The sequence below is a fragment of the Kluyveromyces lactis genome (assembly GCF_000002515.2).
Source record: "Kluyveromyces lactis strain NRRL Y-1140 chromosome E complete sequence".
NCBI lineage: Eukaryota > Fungi > Ascomycota > Saccharomycetes > Saccharomycetales > Saccharomycetaceae > Kluyveromyces > Kluyveromyces lactis.
The window spans coordinates 988,744-1,015,401 of NC_006041.1; the positions used below are offsets into that span (position 1 = coordinate 988,744).

The window sequence follows — 26,658 nt, forward strand, 5'->3', positions numbered from 1 at the left end:
AATATACATATCATAGAATTATCATAGGTAATTGCTTTGTTAAGTTCTAGGTTTTAGGGCACTAAAGAGTGAATATTTTTTTTTTATTTCGAAGGATAAACGATGGTTGTTATTATTGCTTCTTTGTTCTTACCATTTCAGCCTCAATTTGAGATTCATTCGTCTTCCGTTGAGACTGCGTCGTTGGTAGATCAACCGGTTAAGATTCGCAATGCTGGTTCCGGTGTAAAAAGCTCTGCGAATTCTTTGTATTCCGGTAATCCGTTCGATTTGGGTACTTCTTTGACGAGGAAAAGAAGTAGCTCGTCGCATTCTCGGTCTTCTTTTGCGCCATTGGATCTGACTATGAGTGCTGCTTCTGGTGGCGATGGCATGGAGTCATCGCCTGCTCCGTCTGGTGAGTTTTCCAATCAGCATCGACTCGATGAGGTGACGAAACCTGTGGGTGCTAATCCGCAAATCTCTTCCGAGTCGTTTATGGAAAGTTTGACGGGGAAAGCACACTCAGCTGCAGCTTCTTCTTCTAAGAACGCTCTTTCGAATTATCCTACTGGGTCCGTGGAAGAATTCTTTTCTAGTGGGAACACACAGTTAGGTAAGAATTACGATAACAATACAGGTTCACCAGATTCGACATACTCAATCCAGTCGAGTCCTGTGATTAGTGCTGTGAACCCGACACACGATTCGACGTCCAATTTGTTGAAGAACGTTAACAAATCATTACTCTATCAGATAGTGTTGAATGAATCAAATTCTGCGTCTGCGTTGGAGGGTACTTCCAAACATTTCTGGAATAGTCCCGGTAGTACAGTTATTACTCCGAGATCTAGGGCGTTACCGGATGTGAATAGTAGTTTATCCGGTGTTGCTAAGGGTAAGGGCCATTTGCACATCAAGTCACAAGCTCCAGCTATTAGACATGTGCATCCCGCTGCGCAGGGTCCCGGCAACGTGACGGGGACGACCGGTGGTGGTGGTGGTGGTTCTTCGAAATTGAAGTATTCGGTCAACGCTAATCATGATGAGGATAGCCAGGAAGAGAAATATGAACAGTCAGAACAAGAAGAGGGCGAAGAAGAAAATGATGAAAACGAGAACGTAGTGGATGATGAGGACGAGGATATGTATGATATAGAAGAATTGGATTCTTCTGGAAGGTATCATTACAATGTCCCCAAGTTTGGTGGCTACTCGAATAAAGCAAAACTTAAAAATGCGCTATTAAAGAAGTCAGAGAATATTTTCAGTACCGCTCCTTGGACCATTGTGCCCTGTGCTAAGGGGAATGGTGGTCTCAAGAACGCCGTTGCCACGGCGCTACTTGAAAAGACTATAGATGAGCAAGTTACTTGGGTCGGTACCGTGGGTATTCCAACAGATTGTATCCCGGAGAAAACTTTGGATAACATATGCCATGAGTTATACACAAACTATCATTCAAGGGCTGTTATCTCTGATGATTTGACATTCAAAGGCGCCTATAAAAATTTCTGTAAACAGATTTTATGGCCGACTTTGCACTACCAGATCCCTGATAACCCAAACTCAAAGGCGTTTGAAGACCATTCGTGGAATTATTACCAACATCTAAACCAATTGTTCGCTAACGAAATTGTGAAGACCTACAAGGAAGGTGACATAGTTTGGGTGAATGATTACCATTTGATGTTGGTTCCAGAAATGGTCAGAGAAAAATTACCCGATGCCAAGATTGGATTCTTTTTACATATCTCCTTCCCAAGTAGCGAGGTATTCCGTTGTTTCCCTCAGAGAGAGAAAATTTTAAATGGTATCTTGGGTGCTAATTCCGTTGGATTCCAAACAGATGAATATGCTAGGCATTTCATGCAAACTGCTACAAGGTTGTTGATGACTGACGCTGACGATCATCAACTAAAATTACAAGGAAGAGTTGTGAAAGTGAATAACACTCCTATTGGTGTCGATGTGTTCAACTTGGATGAACAGATCGATACTGAACAAGTGATTCAATGGAGGAAACTGATTAGAGAAAGATGGTCTGATAAACGTTTAATCGTTTGCAGGGATCAATTCGATCGTATTCGTGGTTTGAAAAAGAAAATGTTGGCATACGAAAGATTCTTGAAAGAAAACCCAGAGTACGTTGATAAAGTGGTGATGATTCAAATATGTCTTGATACTGCCCGTGACATTGACTTGGAAAGAGATATCATGTCTGTAGTGGACAGAATCAATGCTTTATCAAAGGACATCAGTATCTCGCAACCGGTAGTATTTTTACATCAAGATCTTGAGTTTTCTCAGTATTTAGCACTCAACTGCGAGGCCGATTTATTTATAGTCAGTTCTATGAGAGAAGGTATGAACTTGACTTGTCATGAGTTTGTAGTATGTTCCAGAGAACGTAATGCACCTCTGCTACTATCAGAATTTACTGGTAGTACGCAGATCTTGAAGAGCGGTGCATTGTTAATCAACCCATGGGATATCAAGAAGTTTGCGCGTGCTATCAAAATCGGATTGGAGATGCCACCTGATGAAAAGAGACGCCGTTGGAAGAAAATGTTCAAAAGTGTTATTAATCATGACTCTGACAACTGGATCGTTCATGCTCTTAACAACATTGATTCTTCTTGGGAATTCAATCACGAAAGATCCCAGGTGTTCAACTTGTCTTTCAAACAAATGTATGCTGCTTATAGCCAAGCTAAGAGACACATGTTCGTGTTGAAAATTTCTGAGCCACCAACTCCTAGAATGTTAAGGATCTTATCTGAACTAAGTGCCAATAACATTGTCTATTTGATGAACTCTAATTCACGCGGAGTGTTAGAGAGACTCTACAGCCGTGTTTCCAATGTTGGACTCATTGCTGAAAACGGTGCATACGTGAGATTGAACGGTAATTGGTTCAACATTGTTGAAGACGTATCTTGGAAAGATGATGTCATCAAAGTTTTCGAAGACAAGATGGAAAGACTACCCGGTTCTTACTGCAAGATCGGAGATTCGATGGTGAGATTCCATACAGAAAATGCAGAAGACCGTGATCGTGTGCAAGGTGTTATTGGCGAAGCAATGACACATATCAACACCTTGTTTTCAGACAAGGGTATCCATGCCTACGTTAATAAAAACATTGTGTTTGTGCAAGAAGTCGGATTAGCATTGAAAACGTTGCAATTCTTGGTGAGCTATTATAATTCTGTTGATGACATTTCATGTTCATCTCATTCTCCAGTGGCGCAACCAACTTCTGCTGAAACGTCCGCATCCCCCCTCCTATCTCCAATATCTCCAAAGAACGGTGCTGGTTTCTTCCACGTTGCTGCCAAGAGGGAAAATAGAGACCCAATTGGATTCCTAACGATCACTGGGTCCACGTCTCCCGTTATTGAACCATTGTTCCAATACGTCAATGAACTCACGAAGGAAGGAAAGCTTCAGTACGGGTACTCTGTAGTACATGGTGATACGTCTTCAACATACGCTAAAGAGCACATTCAGGGTCTTAACGAGCTATTTTCGATGCTACAAAAGTTGTCTTCTCCCAACTCATCCTAAAAGAGATAGAACAAATCTGATCCTTCCCATAATATAAATAAAGAGAATCTGTATAGTTTACGATAATGTGATAAAGATGCTGGTTTAAGATATGTGAGGCATAAGCAACGCATCAGTCACCGGTACGGACATAAATGCGGTATCCTATGACATCACGTGATATAATCACTCTGGACGAGTTGAAAAATTTTAGGTTTCAGACCAAACGCCTACAATAAGCAATGACTTTAAAGAACTGATGAGATGAATAGACTAGATTACTTGAGGTTTTAACGTTCATATTGTTGTTGTACTAGTCTTTTAGCATTCTGCAGTGATAGAACTAGAAAATCCATAACTGTAAAGATGGGTAAGAAGAATACTAAAGGTGGTAAGAAAGGTAGAAGAGGTAAGAATGACTCTGATGGTCCAAAGCGTGAGTTGATCTACAAGGAAGAAGGTCAAGAGTATGCTCAAATTACCAAGATGTTGGGTAACGGTAGAGTGGAGGCCAGTTGTTTTGACGATGTCAAGAGAATGGCTCACATCAGAGGTAAGTTGAGAAAGAGAGTGTGGATGTCCCAAGGTGATATTATCTTAGTTTCTCTAAGAGATTTCCAAGATGACCAATGTGATGTGGTGCATAAGTACAACACAGATGAAGCCAGAACTTTGAAGAGTCAAGGTGAGTTGCCAGAGAATGCCAAGATCAACGAAACTGACAACTTCGGTTTCGAATCCGACGACGAAGTCAACTTCGAGTTCGGTAACGCGGATTCTGATGAAGATGAAGATGATGAAGAAGCTGGTGATTTCGATATCGATGACATTTAAGCATCTCATTATTTAACACAAAAACGTATACATACCAACCAACACACAAAATATCACAACTTTCGATTCATTACTGCGCGCATACCATCTAATAACTTCAAGGTGCGCTGGTGGATGTTATTTAATGCTAAACAAAAAATTGCAACCACTCTGTTACACTATATATATGCATATATTTATATATATTTGAATATATCTTCTTTGACGTAAGTACCTTTAATAAGTGCTTAGCCTCGATCTAGTCATGTTTGGCAATTTTTCTATCCATGTGTATGTGTGGTTTTTGAATGCATGAGCTTTTATAGTACCCTCAAATTTCGAAGTCATCTTCTTTGTTGGTGGCTGAAGAAAGATGAACCATTTCTTCATCCTGATAATTTACAATGGATCCAGTTCTTTGGTGTGCACTTCTTGTGTGTTGGAAAGATTTTCTTGCCGAGAACGCACCGACGTTGTTATCCAATGGGATGTTTTCAACGTCCGGTTGATCACCAAACATTTTGGCATGGTTCTTCTTACGAGATAGGTTCAAAAGGTAAACACCAAGGAAGATGATGACGAACCCGCACACCAAGGATAAAGAATCTTTTGGATCACTGTCTTCGAAATTCTTAAATAAGATGAACGAGGCTGTTAGAGTAGCTGTAGTGAACGTAACGTAGTATAATGGGTTGACAATAGATGTATCGAATTGATCCAATGCCTTGTTGAAATAGTTCATCTGTGTCATGATGCATACAGCAACGACGATGAGGAAAAGGTAGGTAGAAGGGTGTGTAAACTGGTTGCTGCCACTTAAAGTTAACTTTAAGGCAATACCAAAAGCTTTGATAGCCATCACTGAGATGGACCCCACTAAAGAGCAGATGGAGATATACACCATAGGGTTCTTCGTACCATAATGTGGAACGACTTTGTAGATCATGAACAATGAGAACGTACTTACCACGATAATGTAAAATACGAATGCCGGTTGCATGGCATACCCTAGAATCTCATCAACTGTAGAGATCTCCTTATCAGAAGGCGCATGCAGGATGATAATAATTGAACCAAGTAAACAGATGGTACATCCTAGCTTACCAAGTGTACCTAACTCTTCCTTCAAAAACACAGCAGCTAGAATCGCACCGATAATGACGGATAATGCACCTAATGGTGTCACCATAATAGCTGGAGCAAAAGTATAAGCAGCAAAGTTCGCTACTTCACCGACAACCATCAAGGACATCCCGCCCCACCATATAGGGTTTCTCAAGTAGTTGAAGCCTGCACCTTGGAAATTGTTCTCTTCACTGGCAGCATTTAATCCCAATTTAGTAAAGATGAATGATGTACCAATAGCTAAAGAAGACGTAATTGCCAAAAACAAACCAATATATTTATCTTCCATGGTTAGTGGGTTTACAATTTGCTCTACTTCAATGTCCGCAAGCCTTGCAATCCTTCGTAACTTGCCCTTTTCCATTACTTGATCTACATGTTACTTAAAATAAAGAATCGCGAATGTGAACGGTTTTTCATGTTGACAGATTGTTGTTATCATGATCAATATATAGAGCATAAGATGAAGATCCTATGAATCAAAGTAATATTGAGTATGTCGTGTATTGATACATAGGAAGGCATTGATATTTATTGTATATATACATTTGTTTCCTTTTTCATAACGATAAGAGTCTAGTATTCCCGTTGATGTATGAAACAGCAAAAGCAGTGCTCTCGTTGTTCCAGGCTATGTTGGTTACTTGAAGTCCGTCTTGATCTATTTGATATTCTCCATACGTAGAGATGGGTACCGATTGTTGCTGTACAGAATTCTGGTCGTACGATTCAAGGAACGTCTTCACGTCAAACACTATGGCAGATCCTTGTAAAGTCCCCACAGTCAGCCAGTTTCTATCAGGTGAAAGACTAGCTTCGAATATCGGTTCTGAATCAAGAGATGCCTCTGCCACTATGGAATTCTTAGATATCGACCATACCTTCACTGTGCCATCGTACGCCGTACTTATTATTAAATCATCGTTGATCCAATGTGCTGATGAAATGGTCTTCGTGTGATCTGTGAAATCGTTTGCAGCACTAGAGTTCCCACCCCTCCATACTTTGATCGTATTGTCGTCTGAAGCACTGAGCAACGATTTGTTGGATTTGTTGAATTCTAAAGTTGTGATTGTTGATGTGTGTCCCAGTAGTCTTCCTAATGGTTTGTTATTTCCGATAGTATACACGAGTAAACTTCCACCTGGGCCTGGAATGACAAATTTATCTGTTTCGACCCATTCCAAATCAATACCTAACGAGTCTTCATTTTCAATGTCGCCTTCTTTAAATGAGAAATGTTGTAATTGGGTGCCCGTTAGGGTACTCCATAGAATTACCACGTTGGATACATCCGTTGTTAACAAATGGGTGCAATCTTGGTTCCACTTCATAGCAACAATCGGGGACCTATGACTATCCAAGATGTTTTTTAGTTTTCCCTGTTTATTCCATAGCCTCAATTCCCCAGATGTGGTACCTGTTAACACTAACTCACCGTCAGGAGACCACGAAACAGATATTATTGGTTCTTCCTCGGAACGTTTAGGGTATACAAGATCTATTGGATCCTTAATTGACCAGGACTCTTTATCTGTAACTATATCAATGGACCCTATCCGTGCCTGAGATTGAGCACCTCCCCATACTAGTAAAATACCGTATTTTGGGTTCCATTGCGAAGTGAAACTCTGTGATAAAGTTAAATGGTCCGAGAGTGTTTTGATAAATCTTGATGATGCTGATTGTGTTCCCGAAGGGCTGTCCGCTGCCATGGCTGCAGCCTGTTCTTGTTCCTTCTTCTCGAGCATCTCAGCTTCAACGTCATTCTCAAGTGCAAATCTACCCCGTGCTGCAATCTCGGGGAACTTTTGCTTGTCGACTTCCAAAGCTTGAACTAATGTAAAGTTTCGTTTGTACAATTCCTGATCTACAGGAACCATCTCGCCGTTCGGTGGCACTAGAAACTCACTTTCAGTGTATAGTATACCCTTCTGAACAAGTTGTACCAAACATCCCAGAGGTATATGCTCTTTGAACCGTTCTTCAAACTCAAGAACTCGAGTTTCTTCTTGCAATGCAAGTGCTGAAACTTCATGTCCGGCTTCTTGTAAATACCTCCAAATAAGGTAATTGAGCTCTTCACTAGCTATCGACATTGCAATAAAACAAATCTAGAATATCGTAGCAAGTCTCCAGCTACCTTTCTCCTACTGATACAACCACAAACCGCCGGACTGATAGCGTTGCGTTTTCCTGTTTTGTTGTCTTTCAATTGTTTGTTTGTTTGATTACTTCAATTTCGATATTTAGTTATTGAAAAATCGTTTAATATCGCTTCAATGAAAGCATCAACAAGTCTGTTAACATGACAAACAAGGGAATAAGCTCGTAATATAGGGCGCATTGACAGCTACTATTGTGTGAACCAGGTTAAAGAATTGTTATTTAATTGTTTGACTTCTTTAGCAGACGAATTATTGCTCAAATACTGCAGATATCAATTCGCCAGCAAGCCGATTTCTGTTTATTTTAGTACAAGTATCACCGTGTTAAGGGGCAGATAACAACGGGATCAATTAAATCATGGTCGACTTCTCTTTGAAGAAGCATGGTGTTTCTAGTTGGGGCCGTGGTTCCTTATCAAGGAAGGAAAGCAGTGCCGGTGATTCTTCATCTACGTTCAAATCGAGTAGGTATCAAGATATGAAGGTTTCTGATCCAGAATTACCTAAGGTGAGTGCTAAGGAGAGAAGTAAAGCAGGGACTATGATGAAGCGTCGTTTATCAGTTCACCAGTCTAACAATTTTGGTGCTGTTAAAATGGATTTCGATAATATGCCTGCTTTACCTTCTTCTGCAGCTGACTATTCGTTTGCCTCCAACGTCGGTAATGCAACGCAAACTAGCCTGATAACAGAAGATCAGCTTCCTGACCGTAATACATCACTTGCAAGCCTGAACACCAACACCCGTCGTCCAGATCAGGAGCTATATTCAAGCAAATCTTTGAGGCAAATACTTTCGAATCCAGATTTTAAAGCCAAAAAGTTCATTACAGAGAAGCTAGGTGATGCTACTGCTGTTGATATCGATCAATTCACTTCTAATCTAAATGATTTATCCTTAGAAATTCAAGATGAGATCAAGTTTAACATAGATAAGTCTTTCAAAGAGATATTAATCGTTAATAAAGGGTTGGAAACAGCAACAACGGAATTGAAAGTTCTAAGGACAAAAGTACAAGAAATGAAGGATATAATGAACCAGTTCGTGACCATCGCAGAGAAGAAGTTGCAAGCTGAACAGGCTGCCAATGAGACTGCAGATTTGAACAGGACATCAAGTTCGGCTAGTCTCTCAAATCATTCTTTACTTCCACCACTGAAACCAACTCCGTCCGCAACAAGAAAGGATAGAACATCAGTTTACATCCTGGAAAGGATGTGGAATGAGGAATTAATGACATTGTTCAAGAACGTCGACGGTGCTCACAAATATATAACCAGTACACCGGGACGGCATATCCTGTTGGAAAGCGACAACTGGATTGAAATCAACCCAGCTACGCTTAAACCATTACAAAAAGTACGTTTATTCATTTTGAATGACGTTGTGTTGATTGCGGCTCCAAAACCATCGAAGCAGACAGAACTAACTGTCAGTAGATTTTCTCCTTTGAGAGATGTAACAGTGGAAGTGCAATCCGAACATGAGCTTTCCTTCAATTTCTCTAACAAGCAGCATACTCTTTATAGACATAGAGACCCTCAAGTGTTTTCGAAAGTGATAGATATCATCAGACAGGCTAAGGATGCGTTACGCGAGATTTCGCAGGCAGAAGAGGATACAACAAGAAAGATTCGCAACTCCTATACGCTGCTCCAACAAGAAAGAACTCCAAACAGAGATGCCACTACCTCTCCTGTCAAAGTTCACGGCAGACAAAGATCATATGGTGGTACAGGTACCCCAAGCAGACACAGATCAGACGCACAAAATGATGCATTGTTGACAAATATCACAAGGTCTATACATGTAAGAATGGGCTCTGAAGAGACTACAGAAGTAACAAAAAGACTTAAACGCCTCGACGATGCACTTGAAGATCTTGATCTCGAGATCGGTAGACAAAATTTTGATCTCGCCATCACAAAACTCAATCACATCCAATCATCACTAAAGTCATTATACAGCAGCGCTACCTTCGATGAATCTGTTATGGTGGAACTCCTCTCATTGAAATGTTCACAGAGGAAAACCATCCTATACACCAAATTGACAAATCTATTAGCCTGCGAAACTAGCGACATGACCAAATTGAAAAGTTATATGCTAAACTTGGTAGCTCTTAACGAGCCAGTGGACGCTCTAGAAGTGTTCCTCCAGAACAGATCAAACTTCATCAACGATTTAACCCTACAAATCGGTATCATTGATAATGTAACTAGTTTCATTACCCAAGTAGCGATCATCCGGTTCCAAACCTTGAAGAAAGTGACTCAGCAGTACTTGGAAGTATCAAAAAATTTGAAACGTGATTATACATCACTACTTGTATGCTGGTGCAGCGAAGAAGTGGATAAGCACTTCCAGCTCATGGAAAGAGAACTATCGAATTCATCTACATTGTCCGTACAAGCAATCAAGATAACTAGAAAGCAGATAGATGAACTCAAACCTGTCGGGATGGACTACGTTTACAAACTCGATGACTTCATTAGGAGAAACAATAACAGGATTCTATAACGTAATATCTATGTGTATATTTAGTTAATCAATCGGCATACATTGATTCGGCATATCTATCAGATGAAGTACAACATAGTTTTATCATCTTTAGCTTTGTTTCTTTCTGTCCGTTACTCGTGATTGTACCGGAATGTTCTAGTTGATAATTATTTTCACAGTAACATTGGAGCTTTAAATACCAAGATTTAACCAGGAGTTACATACCTCATCGCGACACCAATTCTCCACTAAAGAGCTGGATTCTGTAATTCAAGGTAGTGATAACTATAGTAAAGCTGTCAATAATTGCTTCGGATAGCTGATAAGAAAACTCGCAAATCAGTGATATAGGAGTTGTATTATGGAAAAGCTTTTACATTGGTCAATTGCTAACGCACAAGGAGACGACGAAGCTAAGGCTAGGGCTGGTCAGCCAGACCCTAAACTATTGGAACAGCTATTTGGTGGTGGTCCAGACGAGCCTACTTTGATGAAACATGCAATGGCCGTGATATCCAATCCAGAAGCTACTTTAGAGAACAAATTAGTTGCATTTGACAACTTCGAAATGTTGATTGAGAATTTGGACAACGCGAACAACATTGAGAACATGAAATTGTGGGAACCATTGATTACTGTTTTGGATGACCCTGAACCTGAATTGCGGGCCTTTGCATTGTCTGTCACTGGTACTGCTGTTCAGAATAATGATCAGTCGCAAAATAACTTTGCCAAGTACGATGGAGCACTAGCAAAAGTGATAAAACTAGCATCAGGCCGTGCAGAAGACGCGCAAGTGAGAACTAAGGCCTTCTATACCTTATCTAACTTGATCAGACACAATAAGTTGATATATGATCAGTTCAACCAGTTGAATGGTCTTCAGATCATTGCGCCAGTCTTGAAGGATGCTAATGCAAGCGAAAAATTAAAGTTAAGAGCGATGGCACTTTTATCGACTGTCTTGACTGTTGCTGATATGAACGCAGATTTCTTTGCTCTACTGCGAGCTTACAATATCATTGAGACGACTCTAGAGTTCTTGCATCCTGAGTGTAACTTATATTTGATCGACAGAGTACTCAACTTCTTCTCACAACTTATCAATGTCGGTTTTGAGTTCTCTGCTACAGAACTTGAGAAGCTTAAGGTTGGGGTGAAGAACATTGAACCCGTAGAAGCTCAATTGAATGAAGATGATTACAAAACTGTTCAGTATGTATCTAAGTGATCTAATAGCACCCTAAAAGATAATTTCTTTCTGTTTTACATTAACTAACTAAGGCTTACCATTATTTTATTTATAGCACTTTCAACTACCACCTAGGCCACAAGAGAGCGAAATATTGATGCCTTCAAATGAATAAACGATTCAATCCGTGAATATCAACTCATTTGGGTCATCAGATGTGTATAGAGTATGCAAAGCCCTCTCAAGAGATTTAGGCATTAGAGGCTTATTGTCATGACTTTGGGCGACATATCCCGCCTTCATATCATTCATCATAGACTGGAAAGACTTGTAATGCGTAACAACTCTCTTTGCCTTTGGTTCGTTCACATGGGCAACTTGTTGAAGGAAACTGTACAACACGTCAGTTGGAGATTTTCCACTCTTCACATTTAAATGAGACCACTCTTTATACTTTACTGAAACGTCGTAACGCATCTTACCCACTACCCACACAAGATTTTTCATCCAATGAGAAAATTCATTCAAGTTTTCTATAGGGAACACATCAACGTTTGCATATATTGTAACCTCGTTTATGATTCTGTCTAAATTTTTGGACTTTATGTTTAGTTCTCTCATCTTTGTTTCTTGTGTAGATCTTCGTCTCGTCTTTGATTGGCTTTGACTTGATGCGCTTCCTGACAGTTGTTCTAATACCCGATCCTCATGTTGTCTATTCTCCATATTGCATAACTTCTTTCTTAAAGCATTTAGTCCATACATTACTACGATGACCTTCATACCATTTTTTGAGAACTGTCGAATTTCATCCCATAGACCTCTCTTATCAGTCCTGTATCTGTGAAAGAATGGTAATGCCTCATACACCAACACACATATCGACTCATTTGCAATCACCTCATCGCAGGGATAGAATACGCCGTGAGTCTGATCATAAATAGATCTACACTTACGCTTGAATCTGATGATAGGAAACTCCTCATAATTTTGTATAATTGTCAAAGGTTTGAGTTCTTCTTCAAACGATATATGTTTAGAATGTATGAGTTCCATAACTTTATTATTAACGGTTAATATCATTTCATTGTAAATAGTCTCCTCCGTTCTAGAAACTTTGTTGCATTCATTGTAGAGCTTTCTCATTTCTGATGTACCTAAGCACTTCTTGACCATCTCGGAGTACTCTTGATCTGTAAAAGGTCTTGCGTTTACCATTGGTTTGACCTTATCAATTTTCTCATCTTCAACGTGTCTAGGTTGTCGCAGGGCCAACTTATTTGAACTGACAGGTGTAGATTGAGAAGAGTGTTGTACAAATAAAGGCTTTTCTTGTCGTGTATTAGTTATATCATCGTCTTCATCTGATTCAATTACAATAGAATCGTGTTCATAATTAGATTCGCTATGATAGCTGTTAGTTTTGGTATCCAATGATCTTTGTTGTCTAATGTGTGTATCAGAGACTAGAGTTCCATACAAATCATGGCAATCCTCCATATACTTAGTAAGATCCAACGCAACACTTGAAACATCCGCCGTGGCTTTGTTCTGTGGTTTTTTGAGCTTTCTCGTAAGGTATGGATCAAACTTCGGAGGTTGTACTTCGCGATATGATCTTTTATTGGCAACTGTCGTTGATAACTGTAAGGGTGACTTGACTGGTAAGGTTGATCTAGACGAAGGTGACTTATTAGGTGTTGGAGATGACGCTAGTTGGTAGTTGAATACCTGGGACATCTTCTCCAATGGAGAAGACTGAGGTAACGGTATGATATACTTGCCAGATTTCACTTCGCTTTCAATATTCTTGTGTATTACTGACCGCTGATTTGAAACAAGTGGAGAAGCTTCCTCGTCATCACTTAATGCTGATATTGATAAGCCACTATTCTCAATTTCATCTAAAAGACGAGATTGGGATCTTTTAAAAGTTTGAGTCTGAGGCTGAGAAGCCGGCTCATTGTCCGATTCTATCGCGGTATCATTTTGGAATCTGCCCTCCACTTCTAAGGAAAAGCTGACACTCACACTATTCTCAAGCAGCACCACGTCATCATCCTCTACATTACGTTGTCCCACCGAATCGCTGAGTGACCTAGCCAAAGAGTAATGGATTGGATCCGAAGCTGGCGGTCCTTCTCTTTCCCCTTCTGATGAAATTAGTACCACAACACCGTTCGCAGTTCCTTCATTACCCACTAAAGACTGCTCTGTAGTATCATTGATATCAATGATATTCACTTCATCCATTTGACTATCAGTATAACCAAGGGGCAGTTGTCTATTTCTATCCTATGTTAATGATTCAGTTATTGTTTGGCTTCGAGAGCTCTGTTTACCTTTTTAATGGATTTTAACTGGTTTTCAAAGAAGGTTTCGCGTAAGTGATGAGTCTAATCTGATAGTATGATACAACGAGATATAACCAGATATAGCCTCAGTTTTTATGTAGCATTTAAATGTAGTTCGAGGGAATGTGCGACTACTAACCATTTGAATAGTTACTTGTTTTTGTATCACATGAAGTATTTATGATCTATTAGTTTATACATATTATATCGTTATGATGAAGCCATTTGATCTATTTTCTTAATAGCATCTTCTAAACGTTTACTTGCTGACATTGATATCGCACGTTGGTTAGTACTGCTTTTTCTTTTCATCTGTCTCTGTAACTCCTCGCTGAACACCAATCTGAATGCACTTTTGAGATCATCTGGACTGAGTCCGTTCAGTTCATGTTTTTGGAAAGATTCAAGAACTGAGTCCTCATCCATAGAGCAGATACTGAAAAATGTGATGGATTTTGACAAATCTTCGGTATCATTCCCATCTGTTGCACTTTTGCACGCTTGTTGTAAAGCATTCACGTTCCTTAGTAATTTTTTTGCACCGTGCACGTTTAATACCGAAATCGACTTTGATCCTGAGATCAATGCGTGATTCATGAAGTTTGAAATCCCAATAAAAACGAGTAAACTATGATCCTCAGCAAATGATGTTCTTAGCTTGTTTTCCAAGAAAGAAAGGTCTGAAACTAATGAACTGATATTCTCGTCCAATTCGATGGATGTAACTTCAGGGTTCCACCTTGATGAGTGCAACATGCAGTTGATGTAATACAAGCAGCGAACACGTACATCGTATCTGACACTTTGTAGTAGTAAATAATGCAAATTGGTGAATTTTTGTGTGACAGCTTCAAATTCCTCTAGGTTATCAGCTGCCAATAAAAATCTCGTTGTACCACCTTTATCAGTAAGATCCGCTTCTGAGACTTCGAAAAACGACCACATACTACGTAATTCTGCATTATTAGCTTGCTTCCGCTTGTCCGATGATTCTGATACATTGTCAGTATCTTTAACTTCTTTTTTAATACCAGGTAACCACGATGAGATCCATTCAAGAGTAGTGGCAAAATACACTAAGGTATCTATTGTAGAGTCACTAAAGTGATCCGTTTTTTCCAAAGAGCGCCTTTCCTGAAATACCCTAGGACACTGGTTTAGTAACCGCAGAGTTTCGGCATCTATAAATTCGTCATCATTGGCGAATATTTTGCTAGTAATGTCTCCGGATGCTTTATCAGTTAACCATGACGAAACGAGTTTTTTACTGACAACCGTGTTTTGTGTTCCACAAATCGACTGGTAAATACTGTAATAATAACTGTAAAACTTATCAGCAATGGAAACCAACATGTGAGCGACGTTTCTTCTATAAAAGTTTCCTGCATTCGTGGTTTGTAAAAGTTTAAAGTATAACATTTTAAAATCGATTGCACTTTTGAATATAGGTGTACCGTTGAACAATGTTTCGACTGCAAAAGGACTATTAGATTCAACTTGAGATTCATATAAAAAGTTCATTGTCTGGTTAAGTTGAGGCAAAAACTCGACTTCCATAACATTCAAAAAGAAAGCCGTTGATGATGTTGTGGTGTCTTCTAAAGAAGGTGGTAATAAGTCTTTTGATCCTTGAACAAATACCAAGAGGGATTCTAATATCATTCTCATGTTGAAAACTGTTGGTGGAACAAGGGTATCCTCATCCTCGAAACGTTCCTCTGCTAGGTATATATTTTCCAAATCAACATTGGTAGAAAGTGCGAAGCCAGGGAACATGTCAGTAAGCATAGCTTTCAATTCGTTTGCATGGCCCAGTTGGCTACTGTTATCCTTACTGATGTTATTTTGTAAAGAGAATAGTTGGGTTTCAGTTGAAGTTTTTGCTTGCAATAGATTACTGGAAGTTCTGTGTTTATGTCTTCTGTCTTTCGTTATGGAAATATCTTTTGTGTACATTGCTATAAGATCTTTGATTGTCCGTAGGCAGGTTTCCCATATTTCAACGAATGGATATGATACGTTTGATGTGGCAGGTGGCTGGAGAGCTTTTGTTGTCTCATACAATACACGATGCCCTTGGATTGCAGTCAAGAATTTGATAAAAATCTCCCAAAACAATCTACGTATTAGAACACATAGTATGTCTTGGCCAGAGAGTCCAAGAGTAGAGCTGTTTTGTAACGATACCGTCATTTTCAAAAGTGATGGGTGTTTGAGACGCATATCTTCGACAGATTTAGTGATTATGTTTTTAATTTCATTCTTACTTCTTTTTTGTAACAGATCAATTGCCAGTGACAATTTGTTCATTGCATTTAACGTTTTCATATATGTGTACATTTTGTCGTAATCAGTCTCCTCAGTGACAGCGAATTCATCATCTTCGGAGTATACCTGTCCCAATTTCTTTAGAAAGTCTAGAAGAAGTTGATTCTTTCGGTATGACTCTTCGCTGATATCCTCGTGAATAACATGATGTAAATAGTTTTCTAAACTGCCAAACGTATCTTCATTATTTGTTTTGGCGAACATGTTTTGATCATCAGTTTTATGAGAAGCTTGTTTTGAGTAAACAATCTCAGTGATACCTTCCAACAATAGTTCGAATAACGAATGTTCATGGCTGATAAATTGTTCCTTCACAGGTTTTAAAACATCTAACTGCCATAGATCATGCTCTTTAGCTAAGGTGAAACCGAGATTAAGAGCCTCTTGCGCCTGAGTGAAATCAGAATTGAGCAAAGATTGTTCCACTTTTTGATTGAGCTTAATGACTTCCTCCATTGCAGATAAAGTGCTGATCATCCTAGATTGTTTCATAAAATCTTCATTTAAATCATTCAAAGTTTCGTCATTAATTGAAAGTTTCTGCAAAGAATTATTCACACCGTTCTTAATATCAGCCAAAGTATCTTGTGCATCTGTAATACAATACACTGTTTTCGAAAAGGATGCTATACTATCGTTGAATGCCTGGTAATGGTCGTTTGCAACCTCTTGTAAATCCTTAGCAAATCTCGATTTCAATTCAATAAATTCATCGAAACGGTGGTGCAAACCAACAGAAGTTTCATCTAAAAACCTCAATGCAAGCTCAAGAGGGTTTGTATCCTTATTAATAATCCTATTCCATTCCGTTCCCAACAATGCTATGTCAGCTTGCAACTTAGCGACTGAATTCTCCATGGCCTCTTTTTCCGCTTCCGTAGTGCTTCGAATAGACAGCGCACGCTGTCTATTCCTCGTAACAGGTTGTAAATGATCCATCGCCTTCTGGATACGTGGAAAATGCTCCCTTAATTATATATAGTTCCTACTCCAGCTCAACTGATTTTGCGGACTTTTACTGTTTTGATGTGCTCAGATTGTTTACATGTAATCGACTTTAAACTTACTAACTCAATTTTATAAAATTCAATATCAAGTAACTGATACATAAAGGGGAAAAAGTACTATTATGATTCACAAGCCTGGACAAGCTACTTGGCTTTGAAAGCTTGGGATGGAACCTTATAAATTAAGTTACAGCGGTTTTGCATTGCCTTAAAACATGCTGTTATTGTATAGTTACATATGGGTGTTTTTCTGAAGAGTTAAATTAGAAGAATGCGGTATCCAAATCGCCGAACCCGTCATCAAATCCGTTTTGAAACGGTTCTTCCCCGAACACGTTATCCAATAGGTTTGGATCATTAGGATCAACCACTATTTGTTGCTGTTCAACTTCGTCCTGTTTCGTTGGCACGGCAAGGTCTTCGGGAATCGGTTCAACAGAAAGAGCCATTTGTTCTTGTCTCTTCCGCTCTTCTTCCTGTTCCTTAGCTCTACGTTCTTGCTCTTTCCGTTCAGCCAAGATCTTCTTGTGCCTTTCCCAGTAATCTGGAGGAGCATGTGTCCTGTTAGGCGCAAGATGTGAAAACTTGTTTCTATGTATCACGATATTACTGGGCTTCACTTGTATCTTGAATTTATCACTATACTCTTTCTCCGCACGGTCTACGACATCCTTATCGTATATATGATCAGCTAGCTGATCGATCCATTTGTTATAGAACGCTGTTGCGTCATCCGGCACCTTTACAGCTGAAATCTTATCCTGTGACGTTACTCGAAGTTCTTCTACTATCGCTTTTTGTTTCTGAAGATGTTCTGTCATCAATTCCAGAGTCCCTGCAGAGACTATTTCGGGCGGTACAATCTTATCGAGCGGTATCGGTTGAGTTGTTAGCATATCGATAAGCCTGCTGGTAAGCATGAACTCATTCGTTAAACTGTGCCTGAACGATATCACGTCACTTTCATCGTGTAAAATGGAACCAACATTAGTCGCTTGAACTCTCGCCATACCAGAAGAACCTTTTCTCCCTTGAGAGAACCGCTGATTTGCAGCATGTCCTTGCGCATGGTCCTGGTGGCTCTGTCTAAGAACCTTCTTATTCTTCCGTTTCCTACCTGGAACACCCATTCTTCGACAAACCCAGTATATTCAAACTAAACTAGGGGAAAACCAAAAAATTCCAGTTTAATTAATCTCGTTCAGTGGTCCAGCAAATATAACTAGGTACTTCCTGGTTCTTTTTAGTCGATTGTTCCTCGTGCATTAACAGTGTTTAATTGTTCCGTAAGGTTGTTGACGTTTGGAAAATCAATGATTATCACCAGATCCGGGTAACACATTACTTCTCACACACTGCTCGAAAGATTAAACGGTAGATGGCTGCAATAACGCAGTTTACTCATAGATAAGGAACAAGTGCTTAGTTGTGTCCATCGAGTCTTGTTCTAGTGGTATTTGGCTAAACAAATATAGATATTAAGCAAACAGTTATGCCTGGTTTGATAGTTCCGTTCAAACAAGTGGACGTTTTCAGTTGGACACCTTTTAAAGGTAATCCTGTCGCAGTGATTAATTTGATTGATAAGGAAGAAACAAGTGTGAGTGATGAACAATTACAGGCAATTGCCACATGGACGAACTTGTCTGAAACGACTTTCCTTTTTAAACCTTCTGCAGGCAGTAGTGCTGATTATAAGTTAAGGATCTTCACACCAGCTGGAGAGTTACCTTTTGCCGGGCATCCTACCGTGGGATCATGCCAAGCGTTCATTGAATTCACCAATTGCACTAAGAAGAGTTTGAACAAGAGTGTCCTGCTGGTATAGTGCCATTGACAGTTTATGGTGATAATTTTGTTAGTTTTGAAGCGATTCGTACCGACTTGATTGAACTTTCAGATGACCAAGTTGAGTCATACAAGGCCAAGGCGTTCCCTGGTCTTGAACTCATTGCAAGACCCAAGTTACTCGATGTAGGCCCCAAATGGGTCGTCGTCTTGGCGAAGGATAATAAGACCTGTTACGATGCGGATCTGGATTTACCTGCCTTGGCTGCACTAAGTATAGAGTTCGGTCACACCGGCATCATTCTCGGTGGTCAGGATCCTTCAGACGCCAGCAAGTACGAAATGAGAGCATTTGCGCCGAGCGAGGGTTTATCTGAAGATCCTGTATGTGGCAGTGGATCTGTGGCGTTGGCTAGGTATTTGCAGGACCATCACGACTACGCTGAATCATTCTCATTTACCATTTCTCAAGGTGGAAGACTCAACAGAAAGGGAAGAATCTTTGTTCAAGTCGAGCACTCTTCTGACGGCAAAATTAAGTATATCGTTGGTGGTAAAGCCACAACCTTAGTGACAGGTACCATCGCTGTCTAAATAGACTTTCAAGTACACGATATGTAACTGACATCTCTCTCTTTCTCTCTTCATGGTGTCTGTCATTCATGCGGGTAATCTCGATATGTGCCGAATTAAGGCTGCAAAGTCATTATTGCAAAGAATTGGAAGTCAATAGAGTGCTTGTTGCCGAAATAAAGGTTTGTGTACCTTACGTTAGCTCCTATTCATTGCTGTTGTATTAAGTATAGGTTTCGTTGACCGGTATATAGGGACTGTTTCAAAGTAACAGATTTATACGATAGGGTTTTCCCCTTTAACGTAACATACGGAAGGCATATAAACTGGATTGAGGATGTCTGATTTTGCTCGAGACGAAGAGACAGATGCAGCTGAGTTTCGGTTACAACTTTCTAAACCGCATGAACATCGTAGGAGAAGTTTTCTGGTCACTGCATGTTTATCGTTAAGTACTGTGCTGTTCTCTGCTTATCTTTTCATAAGCATTATCTCTTCTTTAAAGGGATCTGGGACATTGAACAACGGTAGTGGTCCCAGATTGCCTAACAAACAAATAGATTACACGAAAGATGGTTTGTTAAAAGTATCTTTTGCAAACGTCAGGAACAGGACGTTTCAACCTGAGGTAAAACCATTGCAATGGATTAGCACTCCAGATTCACACAAAAATGATAAGGGGTTGTATGTTACCTTTGAAAATGACACATACTCAGTACGTTCAGTACTCGATGAAAGTTACTCCAAGACATTATTTGAAGGTACCTCATTCACTTACGACAGTAAAAACTACACAGTTGATGCTGTGGTTGCGTCCCCCGAGCTAAGCAAAGTGTTGATCAGATCAGAGACAGAAAAAGGTTGGAGACATTCTACATTTGGTACGTATTTTGTTTATGAAAACGATAGTTTCCACAAGATTGATTCCGAGATCTCAATTGCTAAATGGTCACCCAATTCTAGGGATATCGTGTATGTGAAAGGAAATGATATATATCTATACTCTTCGGATTCACATGAGACATCGAAAAGAATCACAAATGACGGAAGCGAGTTGGTCTTCAACGGTAAGCCTGATTGGGTTTATGAGGAAGAGGTATTAGAAGGAGACACCGCGCTATGGTGGTCTCCAACGGGGGACTATTTGGCTTTCTTTAAGATAAATGAAACTAGTGTCGAGGAATTTCCTATTCCATATTTTGTCCAAGAGAATCAAACAAATTCTGCTTATCCTGAGCTACGGAAGATTAAATACCCGAAGAGTGGATCGTCAAATCCTATCAATAAGCTTAACATTTATGATCTGTCAGCTGACAAAGTCTCTCAAATTGATTCTACGAGTGATGATTCGCTCATCACTGAAGTCACATGGGTCGGAAACCATGAAATTATTGCAAAAGTTTCAGATCGTTCTTCAGACATTTTGACCGTCATCATGGTAGATGCCGCGGATGGATCGCGTAGTGAAGTGTCTCGAATAGAAGAAAGCGATGGTGGGTGGTGGGAGATCACTCACAAGACCACTTTTGTTCCTAAAGATAAGTCAAGATCAAGATCATATAATGGTTACATTGACTTGGTACCGGTTGATGGCTACAATCATCTCGTATACTTTACAACAAACGTAACCACAGAGATTCCAAGTGTTGTCTTAACCTCAGGTGAATGGGAAGTCGTGGATGGACCAGCTGCTTTCGATGAAGAGTTCAACAATGTATATTTCATTGCTACTAAAAAGTCATCGACGGAAAGACATTTATATTACGTCAATTTAGAAAGGCCACAGAAGGTTTATGCTGTTACCGATGAAAGGTTAAATGGGTACTATTCTGCTTCTTTCTCAGCAGGCGCAAGATTCTTGCTATTGAACTACTTAGGACCAGATGTCCCTTATCAAAAGATAATTGATTTAAAGTCAGACACTAAAGATAAGAATATTCGAGGAAATATCATCGGCAAGACTTTATACTACCTTGAAAAAAATGAAAAGCTACATAATTCTTTGAAACGATATGCCATCCCAGCTAGAATTTTCCGTGAATTGACTCTGGGTAAAGACCAAAACGGTTCTGATATTATCGTGAACTCTTACGAAATATTACCTAATGATTTCGACCCTTCCTTAAAGAACCATTACCCCGTATTCTTCTTCGCCTATGGTGGTCCAAACTCACAACAAGTAGCGCAAACATTTGGTATCGGATTCAATCAAGTAATAGCAAGTCAATTGGATGCTATTGTTGTCGTAGTTGATGGCCGAGGTACAGGATTTAAGGGTAAAGAATTCCGGTCTATCGTTCGTGGTAACTTAGGTGACGTGGAATCCACTGATCAAATCCTCGCGGCAAAATTGTACGGCCAAAATTCATACGTGAACAAAGAAAAGATCTCGTTGTTCGGATGGTCATATGGAGGTTATTTAACTTTGAAAACGTTAGAAAAGGACGCAGGAAAACATTTCAAATACGGAGTTTCTGTTGCTCCCGTCACCGATTGGCTACTATATGACTCTGTGTACACCGAAAGATACATGCACACACCCCAAAAGAATCCAGAGGGGTACGATAAATGTAAAGTACACAATGCAACCGCGTTTGCGACTGTACCAAGGTTCCTCTTGATGCATGGTACTGCTGACGACAACGTTCATTTCCAAAATTCATTGAAGTATTTGGATCTCCTAAACTTGAACAATATCGAAAATTACGACGTCCACGTATTCCCAGATTCTGATCACAGTATTCAGTACCACAACGCAAACGTCATCGTATTCAATAAGATCTTGAATTGGATTAGACATGCCTATAATGGGGATTTCCTTCTGTAAGTACACAACATCACTACTAAAGTGAACTTAAATAACGGTACTAAAGCAAAAAGAATAATTTTAAATAATATGAGAAGCACTGCCTGTTTCCAGACGATTCAATGGGAAACTATTGAGCATAGTCTGACGCCATGTTGGTAGCTGTCATCACTTCAATTGATGCTATTCTTGAATATTAAATATGCGGGTAACTTCATATCCGTTCACAATGATTTCTCTATTGGGTGGCAAAATCTTTGGTTTTAAGGTTCAGTTTGATATTTAAGCATATAGTAGCTATAACGAGACATTTGATAAACAATCCTACTTGTAAAGGCTAAGGAAAATCGAAGACGATAAATTGATTGGTTCTGATATTGGTGAGTACCGGTAATTGTATTTGAAAATATTTTTAGAATTTCATTATACCGTTGGATTCTAGTATTGACTGATGACGAAAGATAACGATATCGTAAAGGAAGCCGCTGCTCCAGGCGCCGAAGAGAAGCCAATTACTGTACCAGATGAACAAAACAATAAGAAAAAGGATGCCAACAATGAAGAAGAGCTTTCTGAAGAAGATTTGAAGCTTAAGGATGATTTGGAGTTCTTAGTCAGTACATTGAAGGGAGATGATACCTCATTGTATTTGGGATCTTTGGATCAATTGAAAGATTCTATCAAGAATTCAACCAGTTCTATGACTGCTGTTCCTAAGCCATTAAAGTTTTTGCGTCCTTCGTATCCAGAATTGGTTTCAGTTTATGAGTCTTGGACTGATGATAAGTTACAATCTCTTTTGGCAGATGTGTTGTCAGTTTTGAGTATGACTTACTCCGATGATGGCAAATACGATTCGTTGAAATATAGACTTTTATCCAATGAAAAGAACATTGAGAGTTGGGGTCATGAATACATGCGTCATTTGGCATTAGAGATTGGAGACGTGTATAATAAACAGGTGGAGAAGGAGGCAGATGAGTCTACCCCGGAACCAGACGCAGATTTCAACCAACAAGATTTGGTTAGTTTATCTCTTCAAATAGTGCCATATTTTTTGAAACACAATGGTGAAGCAGATGCAGTAGATTTGTTGTTAGAAATTGAATCCATTGATAAACTACCACAGTTCGTCGATGATACGAGTTTCACTCGTGTGTGTCAGTATATGGTCGCGTGTGTGCCACTTTTAGCACATCCAGATGATGTTTCATTTTTACAAACTTCATTCGCTATTTACTTATCGCACAACGAATTGACAGAAGCCTTGAACTTAGCTATAAGGATCGGGGATGAAAATTTGGTAAGGTCAGTGTTTGATGCAACCGCAGACCCTGTCATTCACAAACAATTAGCATACATCCTTTCAAGTCAAAGATCTTCATTCCAACAGGAAGGTGTGCAAGATATTATAGACAACGTTCAATTGTCGGAACATTTCAGATATTTAGCTAAAGAATTGAACCTTCTACAGCCAAAGACACCGGAAGATATTTACAAATCACATTTAGAAAGTTCAAAGGCGTCTTTCAATAAGACGAGTATGAGTTCAGCTCAACAGAATTTGGCAGAATTTATGGTGAATGGTTGGTTGAATTTGGGTTATTCTTCGGACAGCATCTACTCCAAAGACAGCAATTGTGTTTATAAGACTAAAGGTGACGGTATGACCTCGGCGGTAGCGAGTATCGGGTCTATTTATCAATGGAACCTCGATGGTTTGCAAGAACTAGACAAGTACCTAGTAACTGAAGACTTAGAAGTCAAAGCCGGTGCTCTCTTGGGTATAGGAATCTCTACATGTGGTGTTCATGACGGTGAAGTTGAGCCCGCACTTCTTCTCTTACAAGAGTACGTCACAAATCCAAATGTCAAGCTAAGTTCGGCTGCCATTATGGGATTAGGTATAGCATTTGCCGGTAGTAACAATGATGAATTATTGGGCACATTATTGCCCGTTGCCGCTGATACCAGTCTTCCAATCGAAGTATGTTCCATGGCTTGTTTGTCATTAGCTCATGCCTTTGTTGGAACCTGTAACGGTGATATCACAACAACTATTATGGACAACTTTTTAGAACGTTCCTCCGAAGAATTAAAGACACACTACACTAACTTTTTCGCACTAGCCTTGGGTATCTTATACATGGGTCAAGGTGAACAAGTGGAGGATGTCTTGGATACTATTTCTGCTATTGAAAATCCAATCACGTCTGCTATTGAAGTCTTAGTGAATGCATGTGCTTACACTGGCACTGGTGATGTATTGATGATCCAAGATTTACTTCACCGTCTAACACCAAAGAAGGATTCTAAGGACGACAAGGAAGAAGAAGCGGACGAAGAAATGGGTGATGTGCTTCCAAGTGAGATTCAAGACAGTTTAGGACTGGGATTACAAGATATTCCGGGAGCAGCTGATACCGTGTATAATGAACAAGATGAACAACCAGAAGAGGTTGATGTAGTAATGGATGATGCAGATGGTTCCAACGCTACGAATGATGAAACAAAGGCATCCGAGCAAAAGGGCGATGAAGACGCAGAGGACGAACAAGAGGGAGAAAAAGAAGAAAACGCTGAGGATGCTGGTGAAGACAAAGAGAATGAAAATTCACAAGCTGCAGAACTAGCGTTTGCTGTTTTAGGTATAGCCATGATCGCTATGGGTGAAGAAATTGGTAAAGAAATGTCGCTACGTCACTTTGGCCATTTGATGCATTACGGTTCTGATGAAATCCGCCGTTCGGTGCCTTTAGCTATGGGTTTGATTAGCGTCTCTGATCCTCAAATGAAGGTGTTCGATACACTATCCAGGTTCTCTCATGACGCTGATCTAGCTGTGTCTATGAGTTCAATCTTCTCCATGGGTCTCTGTGGTGCAGGTACGAACAATGCTAGATTAGCACAATTGTTGAGACAATTGGCTAGTTATTATTCTAAGGAATCCGATGCCTTATTCATGACAAGACTCTCCCAAGGGCTTGTCCATCTCGGTAAGGGAACCCTTTCATTAGACATCTTCAACGATGCTCAGGTTTTAAATAAGGTATCATTGGCATCCTTGCTTACCGTATTAGTCGGAATGATGTCTCCTGAGTTTATGCTGAAGAACCACAGCCTATTCTATTATCTAAATTCGGCAACAAGACCAAAATATATCGTTACTTTGGATGAAGAGGGGAACCCAATCAAGGCCAGTGTTCGTGTCGGTCAAGCTGTTGACACTGTTGGTCAAGCAGGTAAACCAAAGACTATCACAGGTTGGATTACCCATTCTACACCAGTTCTACTAGGGCACGGTGAAAGAGCAGAATTAGAAACAAATGAATATATCAGTTACACCAGCCGGATCGAAGGTGTAGTGATCCTAAAAAAGAATCCTAAATACACAGAAGAAGTGAACTAGACACACCTATACGTAACTAAATAAAAAGAACCACGAAAAATCATTTCTACAAAACAAGTAGGAAACCATTGGTTTTTTAGGTGATGACTCGGTCGTCTTAGACTTTGTTTTCTTTTCTTTAATGATATACATTCATTATATATTTAACTTGCTTTTATTTGTTTATTGTACGACATCTGCCGAACCTCTATGATGGAACAAGCATTCAAGTTCTGCGGATTCAAAGAATTTATCACGTCCGTGAAATCCTTACTTGGTGTAAATTCTGAATTATAGCCCTCTCTATTGGAATTCAACCGCTTTACCTGCCATCAATAATCCGACAATCAATCCCAATAATCCAAGTACAGAACCAAAAATTTCAATAACCAAGATCTTAACGAAAAGAGACGAGTCTGCAGCATCTGATATAGCTGCAGTGGCACCAGTGATACCCACAGCCACACCACAAATCAAATTCGAAACACCAACGGTAATCCCAGCCCAGAATATCGAGTACCCGGTGTATAGATTGGACTTATCGAACATCGTCGCAGAATTGGCAACGGTTACCTTGGAAGAAAACACAATGGCCATAATTAGCCCGTAGATAGCCACCACTTCACAGAAAATGATCGAAATCAAGTTCTTGGTAGTGATTCTTGGTGCACGCACACCAGCACCAATAATTGAAGAACCAGTGATGAAAATACCCCAAGCAGCTCCCACCACCGAAAGACCTATGCACAAAGCGATCCCTAGATTCGCCCACATATAAGGAGAAGTCTTCATCAAGAACTTACCAAAATTTATATCCTCACCATGATTGGTAAATAGCTTGTAAAGAACGTATACCAAGATAACTGTTATTATCGTGTAATTGATTGCACTCTTGGTATACTGCCATGCAGCTCTTGAAGATGATCCAGTCTTAGACATCTTAAACAAAAAAATTTCTACAAGTGTACTATGCGTCAATGCTTGAACCCACTTGATAAAGCTGTAACCCCTGCAGCCGAGGAACCTCTCTGCTTCTAAAGGTCTCATGGTTCGCTTCCAATTCTATATAGCTTTACTTAATTTTT

General features: G+C 39.7%; 12 protein-coding genes across 12 annotated transcripts; 6 read left to right on the forward strand and 6 right to left on the reverse strand.

The window, feature by feature from the left end:
• Positions 1-102: 102 nt before the first annotated feature.
• TPS3 (trehalose 6-phosphate synthase/phosphatase complex subunit) lies at positions 103-3,549 on the forward strand (the record flags this gene model as incomplete). Its single annotated transcript, XM_454457.1, has 1 exon — positions 103-3,549. One exon carries the CDS (start codon positions 103-105, stop codon positions 3,547-3,549), a length of 3,447 nt encoding a protein of 1,148 aa, XP_454457.1.
• Positions 3,550-3,894: 345 nt separating this feature from the next.
• TIF11 (translation initiation complex factor eIF1A) lies at positions 3,895-4,362 on the forward strand (the record flags this gene model as incomplete). The annotated part of the gene is made up of 1 exon (XM_454458.1): positions 3,895-4,362. The coding sequence occupies one exon, from the start codon at positions 3,895-3,897 to the stop codon at positions 4,360-4,362; it is 468 nt and encodes a 155-aa protein (XP_454458.1).
• Positions 4,363-4,672: 310 nt separating this feature from the next.
• Positions 4,673-5,755, reverse strand: KLLA0_E11309g (uncharacterized protein; the record flags this gene model as incomplete). Its single annotated transcript, XM_002999356.1, has 1 exon — positions 4,673-5,755. One exon carries the CDS (start codon positions 5,753-5,755, stop codon positions 4,673-4,675), a length of 1,083 nt encoding a protein of 360 aa, XP_002999402.1.
• Positions 5,756-6,026: 271 nt separating this feature from the next.
• SIF2 (Sif2p) lies at positions 6,027-7,565 on the reverse strand (the record flags this gene model as incomplete). Its single annotated transcript, XM_454460.1, has 1 exon — positions 6,027-7,565. One exon carries the CDS (start codon positions 7,563-7,565, stop codon positions 6,027-6,029), a length of 1,539 nt encoding a protein of 512 aa, XP_454460.1.
• A 427-nt stretch (positions 7,566-7,992) lies between these two features.
• Positions 7,993-10,155, forward strand: EXO84 (exocyst subunit EXO84; the record flags this gene model as incomplete). The annotated part of the gene is made up of 1 exon (XM_454461.1): positions 7,993-10,155. The coding sequence occupies one exon, from the start codon at positions 7,993-7,995 to the stop codon at positions 10,153-10,155; it is 2,163 nt and encodes a 720-aa protein (XP_454461.1).
• A 343-nt stretch (positions 10,156-10,498) lies between these two features.
• On the forward strand, positions 10,499-11,368 carry FES1 (Hsp70 nucleotide exchange factor FES1; the record flags this gene model as incomplete). Its single annotated transcript, XM_454462.1, has 1 exon — positions 10,499-11,368. The coding sequence occupies one exon, from the start codon at positions 10,499-10,501 to the stop codon at positions 11,366-11,368; it is 870 nt and encodes a 289-aa protein (XP_454462.1).
• A 141-nt stretch (positions 11,369-11,509) lies between these two features.
• MMS4 (Mms4p) lies at positions 11,510-13,582 on the reverse strand (the record flags this gene model as incomplete). The annotated part of the gene is made up of 1 exon (XM_454463.1): positions 11,510-13,582. One exon carries the CDS (start codon positions 13,580-13,582, stop codon positions 11,510-11,512), a length of 2,073 nt encoding a protein of 690 aa, XP_454463.1.
• Positions 13,583-13,893: 311 nt separating this feature from the next.
• Positions 13,894-16,950, reverse strand: SEC8 (exocyst subunit SEC8; the record flags this gene model as incomplete). The annotated part of the gene is made up of 1 exon (XM_454464.1): positions 13,894-16,950. The coding sequence occupies one exon, from the start codon at positions 16,948-16,950 to the stop codon at positions 13,894-13,896; it is 3,057 nt and encodes a 1,018-aa protein (XP_454464.1).
• A 331-nt stretch (positions 16,951-17,281) lies between these two features.
• On the reverse strand, positions 17,282-18,148 carry SNF6 (Snf6p; the record flags this gene model as incomplete). Its single annotated transcript, XM_454465.1, has 1 exon — positions 17,282-18,148. One exon carries the CDS (start codon positions 18,146-18,148, stop codon positions 17,282-17,284), a length of 867 nt encoding a protein of 288 aa, XP_454465.1.
• A 1,568-nt stretch (positions 18,149-19,716) lies between these two features.
• On the forward strand, positions 19,717-22,206 carry DAP2 (dipeptidyl aminopeptidase; the record flags this gene model as incomplete). The annotated part of the gene is made up of 1 exon (XM_454468.1): positions 19,717-22,206. The coding sequence occupies one exon, from the start codon at positions 19,717-19,719 to the stop codon at positions 22,204-22,206; it is 2,490 nt and encodes an 829-aa protein (XP_454468.1).
• Positions 22,207-22,636: 430 nt separating this feature from the next.
• RPN1 (proteasome regulatory particle base subunit RPN1) lies at positions 22,637-25,594 on the forward strand (the record flags this gene model as incomplete). The annotated part of the gene is made up of 1 exon (XM_454469.1): positions 22,637-25,594. The coding sequence occupies one exon, from the start codon at positions 22,637-22,639 to the stop codon at positions 25,592-25,594; it is 2,958 nt and encodes a 985-aa protein (XP_454469.1).
• A 282-nt stretch (positions 25,595-25,876) lies between these two features.
• Positions 25,877-26,620, reverse strand: VMA16 (H(+)-transporting V0 sector ATPase subunit c''; the record flags this gene model as incomplete). Its single annotated transcript, XM_454470.1, has 1 exon — positions 25,877-26,620. One exon carries the CDS (start codon positions 26,618-26,620, stop codon positions 25,877-25,879), a length of 744 nt encoding a protein of 247 aa, XP_454470.1.
• Between the last annotated feature and the right edge of the window lie 38 nt (positions 26,621-26,658).